At 38.2% G+C, this 17,328-nt stretch overlaps 1 protein-coding gene across 2 annotated transcripts in view; it reads left to right on the forward strand.

Moving 5' to 3' along the window:
- ZCCHC2 (zinc finger, CCHC domain containing 2) overlaps nt 1-16,293 on the forward strand; it is a 30,248-nt gene extending 13,955 nt beyond the window's left edge. Inside the window, exons 6-14 of one of the 2 annotated variants that reach the window (XM_010000895.1) lie at nt 607-690; nt 2,398-2,455; nt 6,337-6,475; nt 7,953-8,017; nt 8,907-9,001; nt 11,418-11,546; nt 12,260-13,768; nt 14,789-14,861; nt 16,074-16,293. In XM_010000895.1, coding sequence (XP_009999197.1) covers nt 607-690; nt 2,398-2,455; nt 6,337-6,475; nt 7,953-8,017; nt 8,907-9,001; nt 11,418-11,546; nt 12,260-13,768; nt 14,789-14,856 — 2,147 coding nt within the window. In that variant the 3' untranslated portion in view covers nt 14,857-14,861; nt 16,074-16,293. Of the gene's footprint in view, nt 1-606; nt 691-2,397; nt 2,456-6,336; nt 6,476-7,952; nt 8,018-8,906; nt 9,002-11,417; nt 11,547-12,259; nt 13,769-14,788; nt 15,628-16,073 lie in introns of those variants that run through there. The other variant, XM_010000896.1, reaches the window with a different exon arrangement.
- The last annotated feature ends 1,035 nt before the right edge of the window (nt 16,294-17,328 follow it).

Genomic DNA, 17,328 nt, shown 5'->3' on the forward strand with positions numbered 1-17,328 from the left:
AAAGAGTAGTCTCCTACAGTTAGGTTCATTACCAAACTAAGTCCCTTTTCAGAGCATGACAGTGGATATTTTTGCAACAAAACTGAAAATATTATTGCCACTTTTCTTTTTTTTCCATCCTGTCTGACATAAAGAGGCAAAATTATGTGTGAAGACAGTGTTACAGGCACTAGAAAACTTTAGCCCAAATTTGATCTGTCTTAGCAGGCAAATAATTTGACAGCAGAGGAGTGTAACTTGTTGCAGAAGAATCCTGGTAACTATCGTTGGTCTCCTTCCATTTCTTGCTGTAACACAATAGGATTGTAAAAAAAAATCTGAGGTGTGCAGGACAGTAGGAATATTTCCAATATTATAATCACAATCTTAACCTTTTGAAATTGCACCCGAGTTTTAAAATTGTTTTGCACACTCTTCAAGTAAAAATATCTCCTTTACTCTGGGAGATCGCCTGCTTTGAAGGAGACTATGTGCAAATTATTGCCACATGCAGACCTAATAAGTTTAGTCTTCAGTTTCCCCAGCCTTCAGTTTAGTGCAAGCATTCTAGAACTGTCCAGTTGTTCAAGATCTATAAAGTTACTACGTGAACTTTATTCTCTGCAGGTAACTTACAACCCTCTTTGAAGACGGTTAAGGCACCAGAACACTTCAAGGAGGACAGTTCAGAAGCTTCAAGTCAGGAGGAAGGTAGTTGTGTACTCAAAGGTGGTTCTTCTCTGAGAAATTTTACCACATTCAGTTCTGGAAAATCACACAGTAGACTGATTGGTGTAAACCTGAGAGATTTGATTGAAATCTGCCATGTAAAGAATTTTTGTATGCTTTCAGCAGTTTCCTTTGGAGGTAGCTAATTTGAAGTAGTGGGAGTGTTCTTAGACAGCTCAGAGGCAGAAGCTCACAGCTGAGTTGAGCAACTAGGAAGATATTCTTTGCAATTTACTTGAGTCAAGATTGTTTGTAGCTTTTAATGTCTTTACCTGTTTTTCAGTAACCAGGGTTTGAAGTTGAGTGCAGAGTTTTAAGAGTCACTGACTGTTTTGTATTAAATATACTACATTTGTCTAGATTTTAGTTTTACTCAGGAAGGGCATTCAAGTTTTCCTCTTCTTGCTCTGTTTAGGACTGTGGTGTTTAGGACTGGCTACAGTCTGAAGCTGGTGTTTTCAAAATAGCTCAAAAACAGTTCACATGTGGAAGCAGCAGCTTAGTGGCTAGTCCGTAATTCTATTCTGAGAGGAATGGTAAACCAGTTTTGCATTGTTCTCAGTAGCAAGCAAGTATAAGCCTCTAGTAGGTGGAAAGGATGAGAGGTGTGACAGATGGGTGAATGTGGACCAGTGAACACTTCCACTGGCTGTCACAGAATGACACCGCCCATATCCTGTTACACATTACTAACTAGTAAGAGGCGTTCAGTTGATCTTACGTGCAATCGGTAATCCACATACACAGTTCAGACAGCTTTTATTACTTAAAAAATGTATTACCATATTCTCCTTTATCATTTAGAATGCACCAAATAAATTTACAATATATTTGGAAATTTCTCTAATAGTGTTTTACATACTGTCCTTAAAAAAAAACACAACAAAAAACTGATCACCTGATGGAACTACAGTGCATTTCAGAACAGCTTTTGTGTCATTTTAGTGAAGTCCTACCAGAAGTTTAAAAATTGTGAAGATTTTTTTTTTTTCAAATAATAATTTGGGCTTATTAGTAGCATTTAGTGGAGTTTCAGGCAAAATGATAGCTACCAAGAAGGGCAAGATCAGCAGTTGGAGTTAAGAAAAACTGCTTTGTTAAATTTTAATGGTTACCTTGAAGGGTAGACCATGTCTCTAGAGTTCTTGGTTTTTATTTCCTCTTTTTATGTCAAATGTAATTTGTAAAGCTTTACTTGCATAGTGAATTTTGAGGTTCAGAATGCAGCACATCTGTGTAAGACTTGTCTTCATTCACTCTTCAGAATGTGTGACATATTTTTGAGATGAGTTTTAGCAGTTCAGAAAAAAATGACAAAATTCTCTACTTTTCTGACTGAATCCTTTCTTTCTCTCCATCCTTTCATACTGGGTGATATTCAGTCACACATTTAGTCCTTACATTTAAATACAGAGGTGAGCAAAGGGTTGTTATAGTTTATATTTTTGCTGCTTCATTCTTCTGTGAAAGTAGAAGGTGTAAAGAGCCTTGATTATACTGTCTGTACAAACTGATCTGTCCTCTATGCAACGCCTGTAAATTTCAGCACTGTAAATTAAGCCTAGCCTATTAAACAGAGGTGTCTTCTGCTAAGTGATTAGTAAATGATGGAAAGATGAGTTTGCTGAATTGATCTAACAGAGGAAAAGGTACTGCTGTTGAAATTATGCTTTGTTTATTTTTTTCCAGATGTAATGCAACACACAGCAGTCCACAAGAAACATAATGGAAAAAGTCCTGTTGCCAAGTAGGTACTAGGATGTAATGCGACCATGCTACAGTTCTGAACTTCGTATGTTAATGCATTGAGAATTTGTTTCTTTCTAGGTTAAAGCTTGTTTGTGGGAATTTTGTTTGGTTGGGGTGTTCTTATTTTGTTCTTTTTTATCTGGGTTAGATAAATATTTCAAAATATCCTATTTGTAAGCCTGTAGGTCTAGTTCATTTGAAATTCTTTTTTCGCAAATTTTGTGAATCTTCACCACTGGAGTTGATGTTTGAATTTGTGTTTATAAGCTGAGTAACCTAAATTTGTGTTGCATGTATTTTTCTTGTATGCAGACACACCTATGCATATGCTGAACATTTCTAGTGCTGTTGGTTTTAAGCTCTCCTTCAGTAGCTTCAGAGATGACTTTATAGGAGAAACTAGTCCATTCTTTCCCATGCTCAGTAGCAAAAGCATGTATACCCTGCTGTTTTTGTTCATTGTAAGTGGGAGCACTTCTTAACTGTATTAAAGTAGTTCATATGTGCTTTCAGATATATGAAGTATGTAATGTGCATTTACTCGTTAGTGTATTTTGACTAGAAACTGCATATGCTTGCACATTTCTGTGTGATACTTCAACTACATAAAGAGAAAAAATTGATACAGTGTTTATTGTGCTTTACAGCCTTGTTCTGTGTTGTTTTATCTGTAAAATGTCTTTATTTCTGTGAGGAGAGGGGGGCAGGTTGCCTGGAATTACAATAATTTGAATAGCAACATAGCACAAAACAATGTTGGTTAAGGTTCACAAATCTTTAACAGACAAGATTCTTGTTAAATTACCAATTGGACAACTTAGTGGTTTGTTTCTGTTTTGTTTTTTAACCCTCCTACTTACTTTCAACTTATGTTTCTTCAAGAAGAGTATGTCATCTTGTCAGTTTCTGATTGTACCAGTGGATATACAGCCTACTATGAAGTTGGAAGAGTAGGATCCAAACTTACTAACATAGAGTTACTAATTTTAAAAAATGTATTTTTCTTATTCATTGTGTAATAAAGTATACTAAAGCTGACTGTAGTTTAGGATCTGTCTATCAGATAGAAAAGACACAAGCAGACCTTTCTGCAAACTTCTGTGATAGAAACTCATTTTGCTAGCTGTTATTTTCAGTTTATTTAAGAGGGGAAAGTGTGTTCACTACTTGACTGCTAGAGGTCTCTTAGTCCTCACCTGTTCGTGTTGTGTGTCTGTGTTTCTAAAAGCTTTGCCTGCTGTTCATGGGCTCTAAAGAAATAGCACTGAATGATATTTTTCTCTTTTAAATAAGTATGAAACTGTCTAGAGCCAAGGGCAGTTAATCTCAAATAGCATTGGTACAGTTCAGGAAAATGTGGATATTTTGTTGATATTCAGTATGGCAGCCTTACTCTTGAAATGGTCCAAAAATGTACTGGTAGGAATGAAGTCAGGTATACAGAATAAAAATTCAGCAGTATCACAGCTTGCATAAAATGACTGCAAATTGAGCAGCTGATTCACTTGACTCCATTCAGCAGAAGTTTCTGAAGTGATATTGCTTATATCTCTGCAGTCAGGGACTCATGTCTGTATTTTGGAACTTTCTTGGGTTCTCATAATTTTCTTCTAATGTTTGTAATGTTCTACTGTATGTCTTTTAAGTAATTTGGGCACTTATTTCCAGATTTATTTGGTAAGTAGTTGCTGGAACTATAGCCTGTCTCATGCTTTGCACTGTGCTAGATTTCTGCCATTGTGAAACTGAGTAACTTTTCATGTAGTAGCCATCATGAAGCAGCTTGCCGACAGCCCTGAATTAAGAGGCACTTTAACTTATTAGCATAAGTATTTTGATAAGAATTTAAAAGTGTTTAAGCAGGGGTTTGTATGATAGGTGGAAAGTTTATAGGTCTGTGTGGCCTGCTGACTTCATCAGAACCCTGACTGGTTTTCCAGCAGTCTTTGTTGACCAGTACTCTCAGACCTAGTTAGGTGCTACTTCTGATCAGCTGCTGCTCAGAGAAGCTTCAGGGGACAAAGGCATTATGAGGTCCAAAGTAAATGCCTCCCCAGTGCATCAAAAAAAGTAATAATATTCAGAAACACCCCTAATATCATAAAGCTAGTTTGATCAAAATCTGGTAGACTCTACTTGAAAGAAAACAGCTAAGTGGTATAGTTTCCCAAGGTAAAGTTGAAAGTACAATTACCAAAGTTTTCTGTGTCTACGTTAAACATCATTGCAAAATATACTATGATGTGTATCAGCATTAAAGACCATATCACGACTCCAGCTCTCAAACAGCACATTGATAAACCACAAAGGAACACTAAAACCAGCTACAAATGAGCTTATCACATACCCTGTATACCACAGGGGTGACTATATGGTCTGTTCAATTCCCAACCTTTTGAGAACTTCAGTAGACCTCTGATACTAGAGGGAGCTATCTGGGAGTATCCTCTTACCAGAATTGGAATTCAGACTGTTCAATTAGTCAGAATTTAAGCAAGGACTCAAGCTAGTGAGCTCTGCCCACCTTGGGTGCCAATATGTCTGTCACAGTTTAACACTGGGCAGGCAAGTAAACACAGATTGCTCTCTGCTAACCCTTTTCCCTTCCCCCTGTAGGAAATGAGAGAATAAGAGAGAGAATTACAGGTTGGAAACTAAACTATACAGCTTTAATGAAACAATAGAGATGAAAATAGTGAAATATCTACAAAAATATGCAAACCCGTTATCACACACCCTGCCCCTCTCTTAAGTAATGTTCACATTACGACCAAGGCTGCAGGGCAGGCCCTGGAAAAGTCCCAGACTCGATTGCTGGAGTCAACAGCAGACAGGAGCTGGATGCAGGAGCGCAGGGATTCAGGAACGCGGATCGCCATCAAAGTCAGATGAACGGACGGAATCCTCCCAGGACTCCAGCCATGAACAAAGAGGGCTTGACTCTTGTGATCCCTCAAGTTTATACTGAGTATGATGTGTACAGGATGGAATACTGTGTTTGGTCAATTTTGGTCGCCTGTCTGGTCCATTCCTCTCCACAGGAGGGTCACAGGTGTGACTCCTTTACTCCCTTCTCGTGCTGGAGCATAAGATGTTTCTTGGAACCCAGCAGAGCCCTTGGTTCTGCACCCCATTCTCCATCCATAACCATAAACATTGAGAGTTATCTGTCCCAGAAGCGGATGCTGACTGAGAAATGTGCTGTTAATTTCTGCAAGTGCAGCTGCTTAGAAGAGACTTAATCTAAAAGTAAAACCACTAGCAAGAAAATTAGTTCTGTCCTGGTTCAAACCAGGACACAAACTCCCCTTTCACAGGACTGTGCAAAATTAGCAATCCTCAAGGTAAAAATATAAAACAAGATTACTTTTTTTTTAAAATTCAAACAAACACTGCTGCTGCATGTTCTGTAAGTAGCCAAGTGCTCCTTTTCTTAAGTGTCTCATGAATGCTGAAATAGGGATTCCAAAGTAATGCAAGCTTTGTCATTAACAGTGAGGAAGAAAAAATAATTCAGCATATATTTTAATTTGAAAATTTCCTCACATTTGGTATGAAAAAAACCAAATACTTTGTGTGCATAAATATCTATGGAAATTTTTCTCTCAAGTACTGTTTTCTACAAATTCTCTTGTTCTGAATTTTATATCAAATTATCATAGACAAATAAAGAAGGAGCTCCAGTTATGTTCAGATCATCAGTATAACTTTGGAACACAAGAACTTCCGTAATTTACGTGTTTTAAATCTCTTGAGAGTTTCTAGAGTTTTCTGGAAGCAAAATACCAGTTTCCCAACAGGATGCAAAAACGTGTATGTTGGTAAGAAAAGCCTGCGAGTTTGTTCACATCATTGTAATTTTTGTTTTTTTCCTTTCAGCAGCACTGGCAGTGCAAAATGTTCTTCACTGGACAGCCTTAATATGCAGCACTCTGAGCAAAATGGGGTATTGGACTGGAGAAGAAAAAGCTGCATTGTCCAGCAGCACCCAGAGCACTGTACAAACCTACTTGACCAGGTGTGTTGCTGTTTTGTCATGAAACCAATATTCTGGGACATTTGAGAAGACTGTCCGCTACACATTATTAGGATTGGTTTTAAAAGATTAAGAGCCCTGCTAAAATTGTACCAATAACTATCAAAGTTCAAGTTGCTACTACTTCATCTTCTTTGGAAACCCCCTCATAATTACTTACTTCTGTCTCAAAGTTGCCTGTATTGTTTATGAATTTGTAAATACAATTTCCCAATAGGCTCTTAAGTAATCAGGGAAGTTTTAATGTTTGTTTCTAATCAGACATTGTCTTGTTATTGTAATACAATATGTATTATTGTAATTTAAATCGGAGAGAATTTCAGAACTCCTGGAGAGTTTCTGTGTTTTTGCAAGGAATAAGCTAGAAGCTGTATTAAAAACTGAACCATATTAATGCTACAGTACAGACAACAGGTTAAATATAGTCTTTCTCCTTTACCTACATTATCTAAGGAACTTTAGTATTAATCTTTGTTGAAAAAAACTAATAGCTATAAGTGTATATGCTTTTTGTGAGATTTGTCTCTCGGTTCATCAGTTTTGATGTGAGTATAGTAGAGAAGAATAATTATTTATAAATTAAGTCATCTGCTGAAACTGGAGGAAGGAAGATTGCTCACTGCTTGCATCTGAAGATCCTTGAATATTATAATTGCTTAATATTACTCTTATTCTACATGCAGAATTTGGCTGTTGGTTATTATGTGGGGAATAGCGAGCCAACAAAATGGTTTCCTTATTTCATAAAGCAGGGTAATGAATTGAGATTTGCGTCTAAAGATGAAATGGTAGACTTCGTCAAAGTTCGAAATACTGTAAGCTGGAGGCAAGAAAAACATCAGCGTACTAAAGCAGAGGAAAATCTACTTCCTTTTTAAAGGATGTCCAAACACAGTATATTTGGACAGAGATTATTTCTGAGTTTTCCTAGATTTTAGTCATTTGCCAAATATATTACTAGCAGCTAGTAATAGTACACTTTATATTATTCTAGGTCATATTCTAGAGTTTAGTTTAGGAGCAACCTCACGTTTAAGGCTGGATACCTGCCTTGTCACTATGTAAATTAATCTGCTGCATGTACTTCCCATCACCCAGCCATCAAAGAATTCCACTGAAATCAGTAAATTCTGTTGCCCCTTAAGCCCTTAGGTTAGCCTTTTTAGCAGGTATGTGATGAGGCATATTTCTTTTTATCCTCAAGAGGAAAGACAGCATGCAAACAGTAGTTTGATTGGAAACTGGAATATTTCCTAAGTGTTTTGCTGATGATGGCATAAATGCAAGACAAGATGCATTATACTAAATGTGTGGATGCACTGCACAAGTAGTCATTTGTGTGGTTATAACACCTGTAAGTGCAGTAGTCTTGCATTCATGGACCTGTCAGTCTGGAAGGGGTTGGCTTTTGTGATACAAATTCTGTTGTTTGACTTGTGTCTTTGCATTTTCTATCTAGCATACAGCAGAAAAACGAAGTCTGTCTACAGTAAGCAAGAAGAAAGGAAAGCCACAGCTGGAAAAGTAGGTTTCCAATGTAACCAGTAATGCAGAAACAGTGTGTAATGCATTCACTTTGAACAGAGTCTACAATCAAATAGGTTGTTTTGCTATTGTGGAACAAGAGCTGGCATAGTTTAAAGCCAGTCTACATAAAAATCCTTATTTTATCTTCTGAAAAGAAGTAACTTGAAAAATAGAATGTAATTGCATGCATTTGTTTCTCAAAATATCAGTTGTTATTTAGCAAAAAGATGAAGGAGCAGAAGCAGGTTCTTAACCAATAATGAGTTGCCTTTTTTCCCTTCTATATTTATTTGTAAGTTAAAAGGTGTAAAGCTGCCCAGAAAGCACTGAAAATCAAGTAAGGATTGACAGCAGCCTGTAATGTTACTCAGTGGGTGGTAGCTTGCTGTGATGTTTTATTGAAGATAATTTGCACATCGGTGGGTTTCAGAACTGCCTGTGGGCTACACAATCCTGCACTGTGGTCAAGTGCAAATATTTCCACCCATATTTAGTACTCTGCCTACTTCCAAGCTGACTTTCTGTCATTTTGATACTCTGTAGCCAGATGCCTTTTGCTAGTCTGGTCTATGGCTGTGTTACAGGAATCAGCTTTCAAAGCCAACTTCAGTATCAGCTGCTTAATTTCTTTTGTGTGTGTGTTTTCTTTTTTAGATCTTTATTTGTAGAGTTTAGTAACACTGCTTACAGTTTAGTTCCTGGTGTATTGCAATAGCAGCCTTTACCTGTTTATTTTCTATAATTGTTCTTATAGCTAGTAAATACACAATTCTGGCCTGGAGTCACTGCCTTTGTTTGCAGTGGCATTTGTATGTTCATTCATGGTTGGTTGTACCCAGGCATTTTGGGAAAAAAACCCAACACAATGTTACAATTATTTACACAGGGATAAAGCAAAGAAAACTGACTGCCGGTTGAATAACAGGACTAATGGAGTTAGAGTTGCAGCATCACAGCACATCCGTACAGGAGCAGCAAAAGGTAAGATGTTTTTTCCCAAGCTGTTTGTAGGAAACAGAATTCCAAATTTTGCTGATTTGTTTGTTGTTCTACTATAAAGGGGAGAGATCACAAATCTGAAATCTGTTTTGGTGCAAGTCAGCATGTGGACTGTCTAGCCTGTGCTTTGGCTTGCTGTATAGAACATGCTAGACTTAGTCTTCTGGATGCAGTTGCTTAGTGTACGTTTCTTTTCATGTGTAACTGGAAAAATACTAGTGAAGTCTCTGAAAGTTGCCCTATGTGGAGAAGTAGTTGCAGAAACATTACTGTTGGGCTACTTCTCTATGAAATTTAGTAGTCTCAGTGTGTGGTGATCCCACATTTTGTCATTAGTGTGCTCTTGGCAGCTCACTAGTTTCTTCAGCTAGAATGGCCCATGAGGAAACTGTATAAAAACCCTGGGGTGAGAGCCATTGATGAGCTGGTGTGTAAACAAGTGACTACTGAGCTGCAACACTGAACTCCGTCTGCTGCCCAACAGGGTTTTCAAGTTTGGGTAATCCAGCAAAACGTAGTGTCTAGGCCTAGACTCTTATGTACATCAGTTAGTTATAAGACAAAATGGTATTTGTGTTCCTTTAGTAAATTAATTCTCCAAGCTTTATTACAAATCTCTGAAGGGCTGTATTACCCAGTGACTTCTCCATTTTGCTATTTTCTAAGCTCCCAGTATCAGTTGTCACCTTGACTCTCTTATGCTTAGTTTTCATGACAGAAAGCTGAAAAAGAATTTGCCTCTTTCTATACCATCTAATTGGCGTTAGAGTTAAAAAGGGCTCTTTAAAAGTGCCTTGTCTTGCGCTTGCTTCCACTTGAGGTGCAGTCTTGAATAAGTTTTCCTTCTTCTCACTGCTTCTCTCACCTTTCAAAGTTCCAAGTGGTTCCCATTCTGAATTATTGTCATGTGCTTTATGGGCAATTTTTGTTATCTTCTAAAAACAGTATTTGACTAAAACTTTTAAGAATTCACAGTTCACAAACTTAGCAAAACCAGGACAGTTTCAGAAAGCTATAGCTAAGGGCTGTACAAGCAGAAAACATACTCTATAGGAGAGCTTTACTCTGTACAGATCTGATTGATTACTGCTCTTGTTGTTGGGCAAAACACACCGAGCTTTTATTAACTGATGATAACTTTAAAAGGTGGTGCGATCTTGTGTTGTGCAAAGTTGAACAGGGAATGCAAATGTTTTGCCATAGAAGCTCTGTCCGCTCACTACCCACTGCTATAGATACGAAACTGCCTGCCTGATACCGTTGGCTAGTTAAGACCACTTCAGGAAGAAACAGGCTTGATTTGAAATGCTCTGTTTTGAGTCAGTAACTCCTAACTGTATCGTTTTTTTCCATTTTTTTTCCTCCCTGCTTTTAGCTTTTTCTGAGGCATCACTTTGTTACACTTGTAACTTGGAAGACTTGATACTCTGACTAGCACTTAAGACTCTTGCTTTCAGTGATGGGAGGTCAACACTGCTGCTTCAGGTTATGTTAGATATTCAAAACGTGTTAAAATAATTTGACTGATTATAGGTTTAATCCAGGAAATTATTTTAAGAACTGAAGCATTAAGGCAGCTTTTTGTTGATTTGTCCCTACCTGTTAAACTTGCAGTGCAATAAGAGAATTAATAATTTATAATACTATTATAATTTATTAGAAATAATAAAATTATTAATGGTTTTCTAATTGTTGTCCTGGAGTTCTGCCAACAGGAGGACAGGGGTTTTCTTTAAGCTAGTTCTGGCATATGTTCTGAGGCAGGGTGTATCTGTCTTGCTGCTTCACTTCTGAGGCTGAACATACTAACTACCTACTTCACTAATGGGATCTAAACCCACCCTGAAAGCTGCTTTCCAGCAAATTGAGTTTCCCATGATCCAGTTCAGAATTTAGAAAATTATTTTACACTTTTTTAGTTCACCACTTTTTCTTTAAATAGATTTTGTCATTAGAGTTTGCTTAAAGCCTGTTCTGGAAGAGTAGATTGTAAAAAGGTGTACCATTTTGATGTTGCCCACTGAGATAGTTTTCTGCCTTTGCTGGTATGACCAAGGGGTGTTGCATCTCTTTTAATGGAAATGTTTAATTGTTGCCATACAGAGGAGATTGTATTGTGATACAATGTGTTACAAGCATCATAAAATATATTAAAAATTAAAATTTTCTTCACTGCTCTGCACCAATACTAATTTTCAGTGTCACCATAATTAACACTGAGGATTCAGTCATCGCAAATTTAGGAGCAAGACCAGTCCTGAATGGTACAAACACAGGGAGATGGAATTAAGTAGGAAAAAAACCAAAAATCTGAGCTAGCATGAGATGTGAGCAAACCAGAGTAGTCTCACTTTCATATGATGAGATTAAAAATAAAAATGCCAATTTTTATTTTTAGATCTGAATTTGGACGCTGGATCTGGTCACGATACATGTGGAGAAACGTCATCTGAAAGTTACAGTTCTCCTTCTAGTCCACGACATGATGGGAGGGAAAGCTTTGATAGTGAAGAAGAAAAAGACAGAGGTTGTATTTATGGAGAGTGTGCATGAACAACTTTATTCCTGGACTAATCTTTCTTTTATTAATTTTAATTAGTTTCTCAATTTTAACAGCTGCTTTTATATCTGAACTAGCCATAGAACGCATTTTGCTTTGTAGGCTTTGTGACTGGACAGTTAAAAGGCTGCTAGGTAATAGCAGGACTGTTTAAATACTGCTGAGTTTTAAATTACTACATACATGTGGTAACTTTCTGACCTCAGTGGCATAGCTCTCTTGAGGAATTTCAGCAGTACAGTAAATGGGAAAAACTTTGGCTGAAAGGGACTGTTTTTATAGCAAATTGCATGTGGCATGTCTGAGAGGTCCTCCTTTTTGTATTGACAGTTCAGTTTGCCACCCTTTCAAATTTGTGTAAGCTGGATTAATATCTTCCTAGGTAGATACAAATTCCTAATTAGGTGTATGTCCTGCTGTCCTGCTCTTCCTATTTGCAGATAGACACAAGTCAAGAGTAGCTAGTTGGACAGTTTGATCTAGGCAAAAGATGATGATTGCCCTAGCTTGATTTGGGTGAACGAAAATAAACTCAGAGTTACTGTAATTCGGGAAGATATAACTATCAGTTTTGTCATCAAGCTTAGAATGTTTGATATTGGTAAATTAGTCCAGGGGATGACTCTGTATTATAGTTTTGGATTTGGTTTTCGGACTGACAAATGGTTTTGTCTCCACAGATACAGACAGCAATTCTGAGGACTCTGGGAATCAAAATACAACCAGGTTTACAGGCTACAGTGCTGTCAGTTCATCAAGTATGAACAAATCATCTGCTCAGATCTCTTCAGTGAATAACGAAAATGGAAGCCTTTCAGAAGATCCTTTGAATGCAAAGTTTCAACATATTTCCTTCATGCCTGCCTTACACTGTGTAATGCACAGCGCTGCCCAGAAGCCTGAAGCAGTTGTCCCACCACCCATATCTGCAGATGGTAAAACAATGGGAATGCTTGTTACCACACCGGTTGCTGTCTCGCCAGTGAGAGAATCTGCAAATTCATCTCCTGGTGGAATGGGCCCAGTGACCTCTGGTGAACCTGAGAAACGCCTTGAGCTGATGGCTTCCCCTTTGCCAGTCCCATCCACTTTCCTTCCACATTCTGTCCAGCCTGGTAGCCCTGCTTTGCATTTGGCAATACATAGGTTGAAAATGCCCTCTCCGCAGGGATCATCAGAAAGTTGCACAGTTAATGGACCACAGCAACCAACAGGAAATTTAAGTATTGGATCACCAAATACTGCCTTTATCCCAGTCCACAATCCAGGTAGTTTCCCAGGATCCCCAGTTCCTACTACAGATCCCATCACAAAACCTGCATCCCAGGTGGTAGGACTGAATCAAATGGTGCCTCACATTGAGGGAAACCCAGGAGCAATCCCTCAGCCTACCAATCTAAAGGTCGTTCTTCCAGCAGCTGGTCTCTCCACAGCAGCACCGCCACCTCCACCAGCTTCATACGCTTTGCCAGGCAGTCCCCATGCTACCAATGTGTTGCCCAACCAGAATACAAATGTGCTAAACACTGTACCGACTTCCTCACCACCTCAGTCTGCTGGTTTAGGTGTTGGTCAGGTCCAGTCCACTGTTCCTCCTGCAATACCTACACACACGCCAGGCCCTGCCCCTAGCCCGAGCCCTGCTTTAACACACAGCACTGCACAGAGTGACAGCACATCCTACATAAACGCTGTTGGAAATAATAACACTAATGGGACAATGTTACCTCCGCAGCAGTTGGGATCTGGTCCCTGCGGTTCTTGTGGACGTAGGTGTAGCTGTGGGACCAATGGAAGCCTTCAGATTAATAGCTATTTTTATCATAATCCGCTTCATGGACAAGTCTACAGAGTTCCGTCTTTCTTCACTCTGCCATCACTTTGTAATGGCAGCTACCTCAATCAAGCACATCAAAGTAATGGAACACAACTTCCTTTCTTCCTGCCTCAGTCTCCATATGCAAACGGGCTTATGCATGACCCAGTGATGGGGAGCCAAGCCAACTATGGTATGCAGCAGATGGCAGGATTTGGGAGGTTCTATCCTGTATATCCAGCACCTAACGTAGTTGCCAACACAAATGGGTCGGGACCCAAGAAGAATGGGAACGTTTCATGTTACAATTGTGGTGTAAGTGGACACTATGCGCAGGACTGTAAGCAGTCATCCATGGAGGCCAGTCAACAAGGTAATCATGATAACTCCCAGCGGACTTGCTTTGGAGTTTAGCAGTTTCTCTTTACCTTTCTGAATGTGCTGTTTCTGGTCTTGCGGAAAGGTGTGCGTGCGTGTGTATGTTTTGTGTAAATGGTTGTGCACTAGTGACCTGCTCTAAAATTGCAAAGTATCTTATCTCTGCCTGAAAACCTTGTAGAACAGTGCAAAGGGAACAGGGTTCACTGTGTGAAGTTGAAAATGGGCACAATTCAGAAGTGGGAAGTCAAACTATATCAGTCATAAATTGTCATTCTTTTTTTTCCCCACCGCTTTATTTTTGGCATTGTTTTGAGAATTGCACGTTGTTTGTTTTTCCAGTCCTATTCAGTGGTTTTTTTGAGAGAATTGGTTGGCAAAAAGTGAAGGATATCAATTACTATGATAAAAACCTAGGTTCTTAAAACTTGTGAGAATTTTAAAAAAAAACAACAGACTTGCCATTGGATAAAGTAACTTTTCTAAAGCTTGCCTTTGCATGACCAGCCATCCTTCTGTGCCCCGTCATGCAATACATAAATGAGACAGGCTTTAACTTTTCAGACAAGTTGCAGCACAAAGGCAGGAACCAATTGAAACTACAAATCTAAGGAACAGCTTTGGTCTTACATGCCATTTCTCTCTCCATCCAGAAGCACAGGGGAAAAGCAGTGTTTGCACAGAGTGTAACCTACATTTGATTCTTGGCCTGTGCCCATTCTGACATTTTTGGTCAGACTGGAACAGGAAAGACAAACCTGAATGGGGGTTGTATTTTCTTTGCATTTTTCCAGTAAAGGTAAAGTCCTGTATCTACAGTCTAAACCTTTTTTAAACTTAGAAGAGTTTTAGCAAGCAGACAAAAGGAAATAGTATAAAATCTTAGGACCTACTTTAAAAGGACTGGAGGATGATAGTGCCTTTTGAAGAGCATGTCCATTTTGATACCTTGTAGTGGTTTTGTAATCCATTTTCATTGTGAGCAGTGACTTAGTAGTTCTCTTTCCTGTTTTAGGCACTTACAGACTGAGATACGCACCTCCCCCTCCCCCTTCCAATGATACCTTGGATTCTGCAGACTGAAACAAGTAAACATTGCCTACTTAAAGTGAAGCTTGGGAAATTGGGGGAAGGTGTGTGTGTGGGAGGGAGGGTTGGTCTTCTGTTTTGGGACATTCCCGGTTTTATATTCTTTTGGAATTTTTCATGGCTTTTGCACCTCTGTTCCATACACAAGAAGAAAGCTGAGTCCCTGGTCTCCTCCTGGTTCTACAAAAGGCTTGTGTAATGCATGTAATTCAAACACTCAGCCAAAACAATCAAAAAGAGCATTTGAACCATGCTTTTGCACTGAAGACTTGAGACATGTGCAATGTTTACTGCGTTGTTTGTTGTTGTTTTTTTTAAAAAAAAATGTCCTCTGACCTCTGACATCACTGGTGGAGCAGCCATATGGTGAAAGAAGAAACTTGGTCGTGTTCCCCACCACAATCTTCTTCCCTCCCTCCCTGTTCTCCTTATGCTGCTGTTTTATTTTCTTGCCCTGTTTGTCCACGTGGATTCGCTGGACTTGCATGAGTGTTTATCAGTTCATACAGACCCTGCCCGTACTCTAAATTAATGGTCATGAATTGAGAGGAGATGTTCAAACGTCTTTTTAGGAGAGTCCAAAGGAACACACGATACTGTATGTGTACTATATCTGATAATAATACATATACACACCTCTTGAGAGTCCCAAATAAAGGAAAATCCATGGAGGGGCTGAAACTGTGTGGACTGGAACAGATTTAGAAAATGAACGAGCTTCAATTGACAGATTTTTTCTTCCATTGTAGCTTTTTAGCCTGTATGTTCAGCAACAAAGGTGAAAAAAATGGTATGAATGTTGTACTCAGTGTGTTTGCATTTGTAATGAAAGTTCACAGCATTTTTTTCCTTTTTTAAAGCTATTCTACATCGTGTCAAAACAGAATGAACATTACTTGATTGAATATTTTTTCCTAAACTATTACAGTGTTGCATTGTACTTAGAATGTAAATGTTTTATTTCAAACTGAACAAAAGCTATGGTTTTCTACAAAATAGTCAGGTATTAGTATTAGAACCTGTCTACCAAATAGCAAAGTCACTATTTTATAACAATTTACCACTATGCGTAATTACGGTAAAATGTGAAAGACTGAAATGAGTGTCAAGATGGTATTAATCATGTCAGTATCATGAGTAAGTAAGTTTAATGCTGCTGTATTTTTTTTTTTTATTTTTAAAAGCCAATATATTTACTAAATTGCTTCCAGGTAATATTTGATTTCCTAAAGTGCACTGAGGTTATCTGGAAGATGAGTGTATTTTTTGACTGCTGCATTCAACACCGATGAACAACTACCACTGTATATCCATAGGGTTTGGCATTCCTCACAGTTCATGGCAGAAATGTTTTTTCTTAAGATCAGACCTGGTGTCCAGTAGAGGGATGAAATGAAATCAATCTTTGGTTCAGCCGTCTAACAAATTGCTTAAACAAACAAAAAAAAACTTGAAGAAAAAAAGCTTGATTACTACATTTCTTCATAGGTAGCATTTATATTTATAGCACCAGTGTACATTTTGAAACTTTTTTCTTGGAGGGGGGGAATGGGGAGGGAGGTAGATGAAAGCTTTAATTTAAAAAAGAAAAAAAAAAGTTTAAGTAGTAAATGAAAATTATTTTGATTAAAATTTTTATTTGATCTGGGTATTTTTGGACCACTTGAAATGAATGAACTGCGTTTGAGTTGAAGTGAGGGTGTTAAACCACCAATGGACTTGTATTGTGAATTACCTGCCAGTTGTACTTTATGGAACTTATTTTATGATTTAAAATACTGTACTGTAAATAGGAGGTATGTTACCTTCTCTTTATTTGTATGTTTACCATATACTTTGATATTTGAAATGTACTGGAAAGGTCACTTATATTTCTAGAAGAGATTGGATTTTATGCAACCTTTTTCCTTGAATTAACAGCAATAAAAAAAAAAACGAAAAAAAAAAACCAAACCTGCGTGCAATACTGTCCTTTATCACTGAGAACAATGAAGTAAGTGTGATGCTCTGTCTCTGGGTATAGGGATGGGATGATTACAAGAGGTACCATTTTGGTTGGAACCTGTCACTTTTTAAGACTAAGCTGAGAGCATTTGACTCAAGGTCAGTCTTTCATCTGAAGTGAGGATACTTTCTCCTGATTTAAAACTTCTTTATGATAGATCTCTTAAGAGAAAGAGAATGGCCTTGTGTGATAGGCTCAGGACTTTGACCATAAACTCTTCAGAACACTTAAGTCTGTCTTACAGTCTGATGGCTCCTGGATTTGGGATAAAGAGTTTAAATGTGCTTTTTTTGACAGCAGTGCAAAAATAATGTGTGTGCTAGTCATGTAGTAAATGGAAAGCCATCTTCCTTCCATCTGTTAAAATAGATGGAAGGCAACAGGAGTTGCCAGGAGTAGGGAAGAAGCTTAGAAGTGTACAGGTCACAGCTGGGGTTCTGGTATGAATGTACCCAAATGTG

This window comes from Chaetura pelagica, unplaced genomic scaffold (assembly GCF_000747805.2).
Source record: "Chaetura pelagica isolate M959 unplaced genomic scaffold, ChaPel_1.0 scaffold104, whole genome shotgun sequence".
Classification (NCBI taxonomy): domain Eukaryota; kingdom Metazoa; phylum Chordata; class Aves; order Apodiformes; family Apodidae; genus Chaetura; species Chaetura pelagica.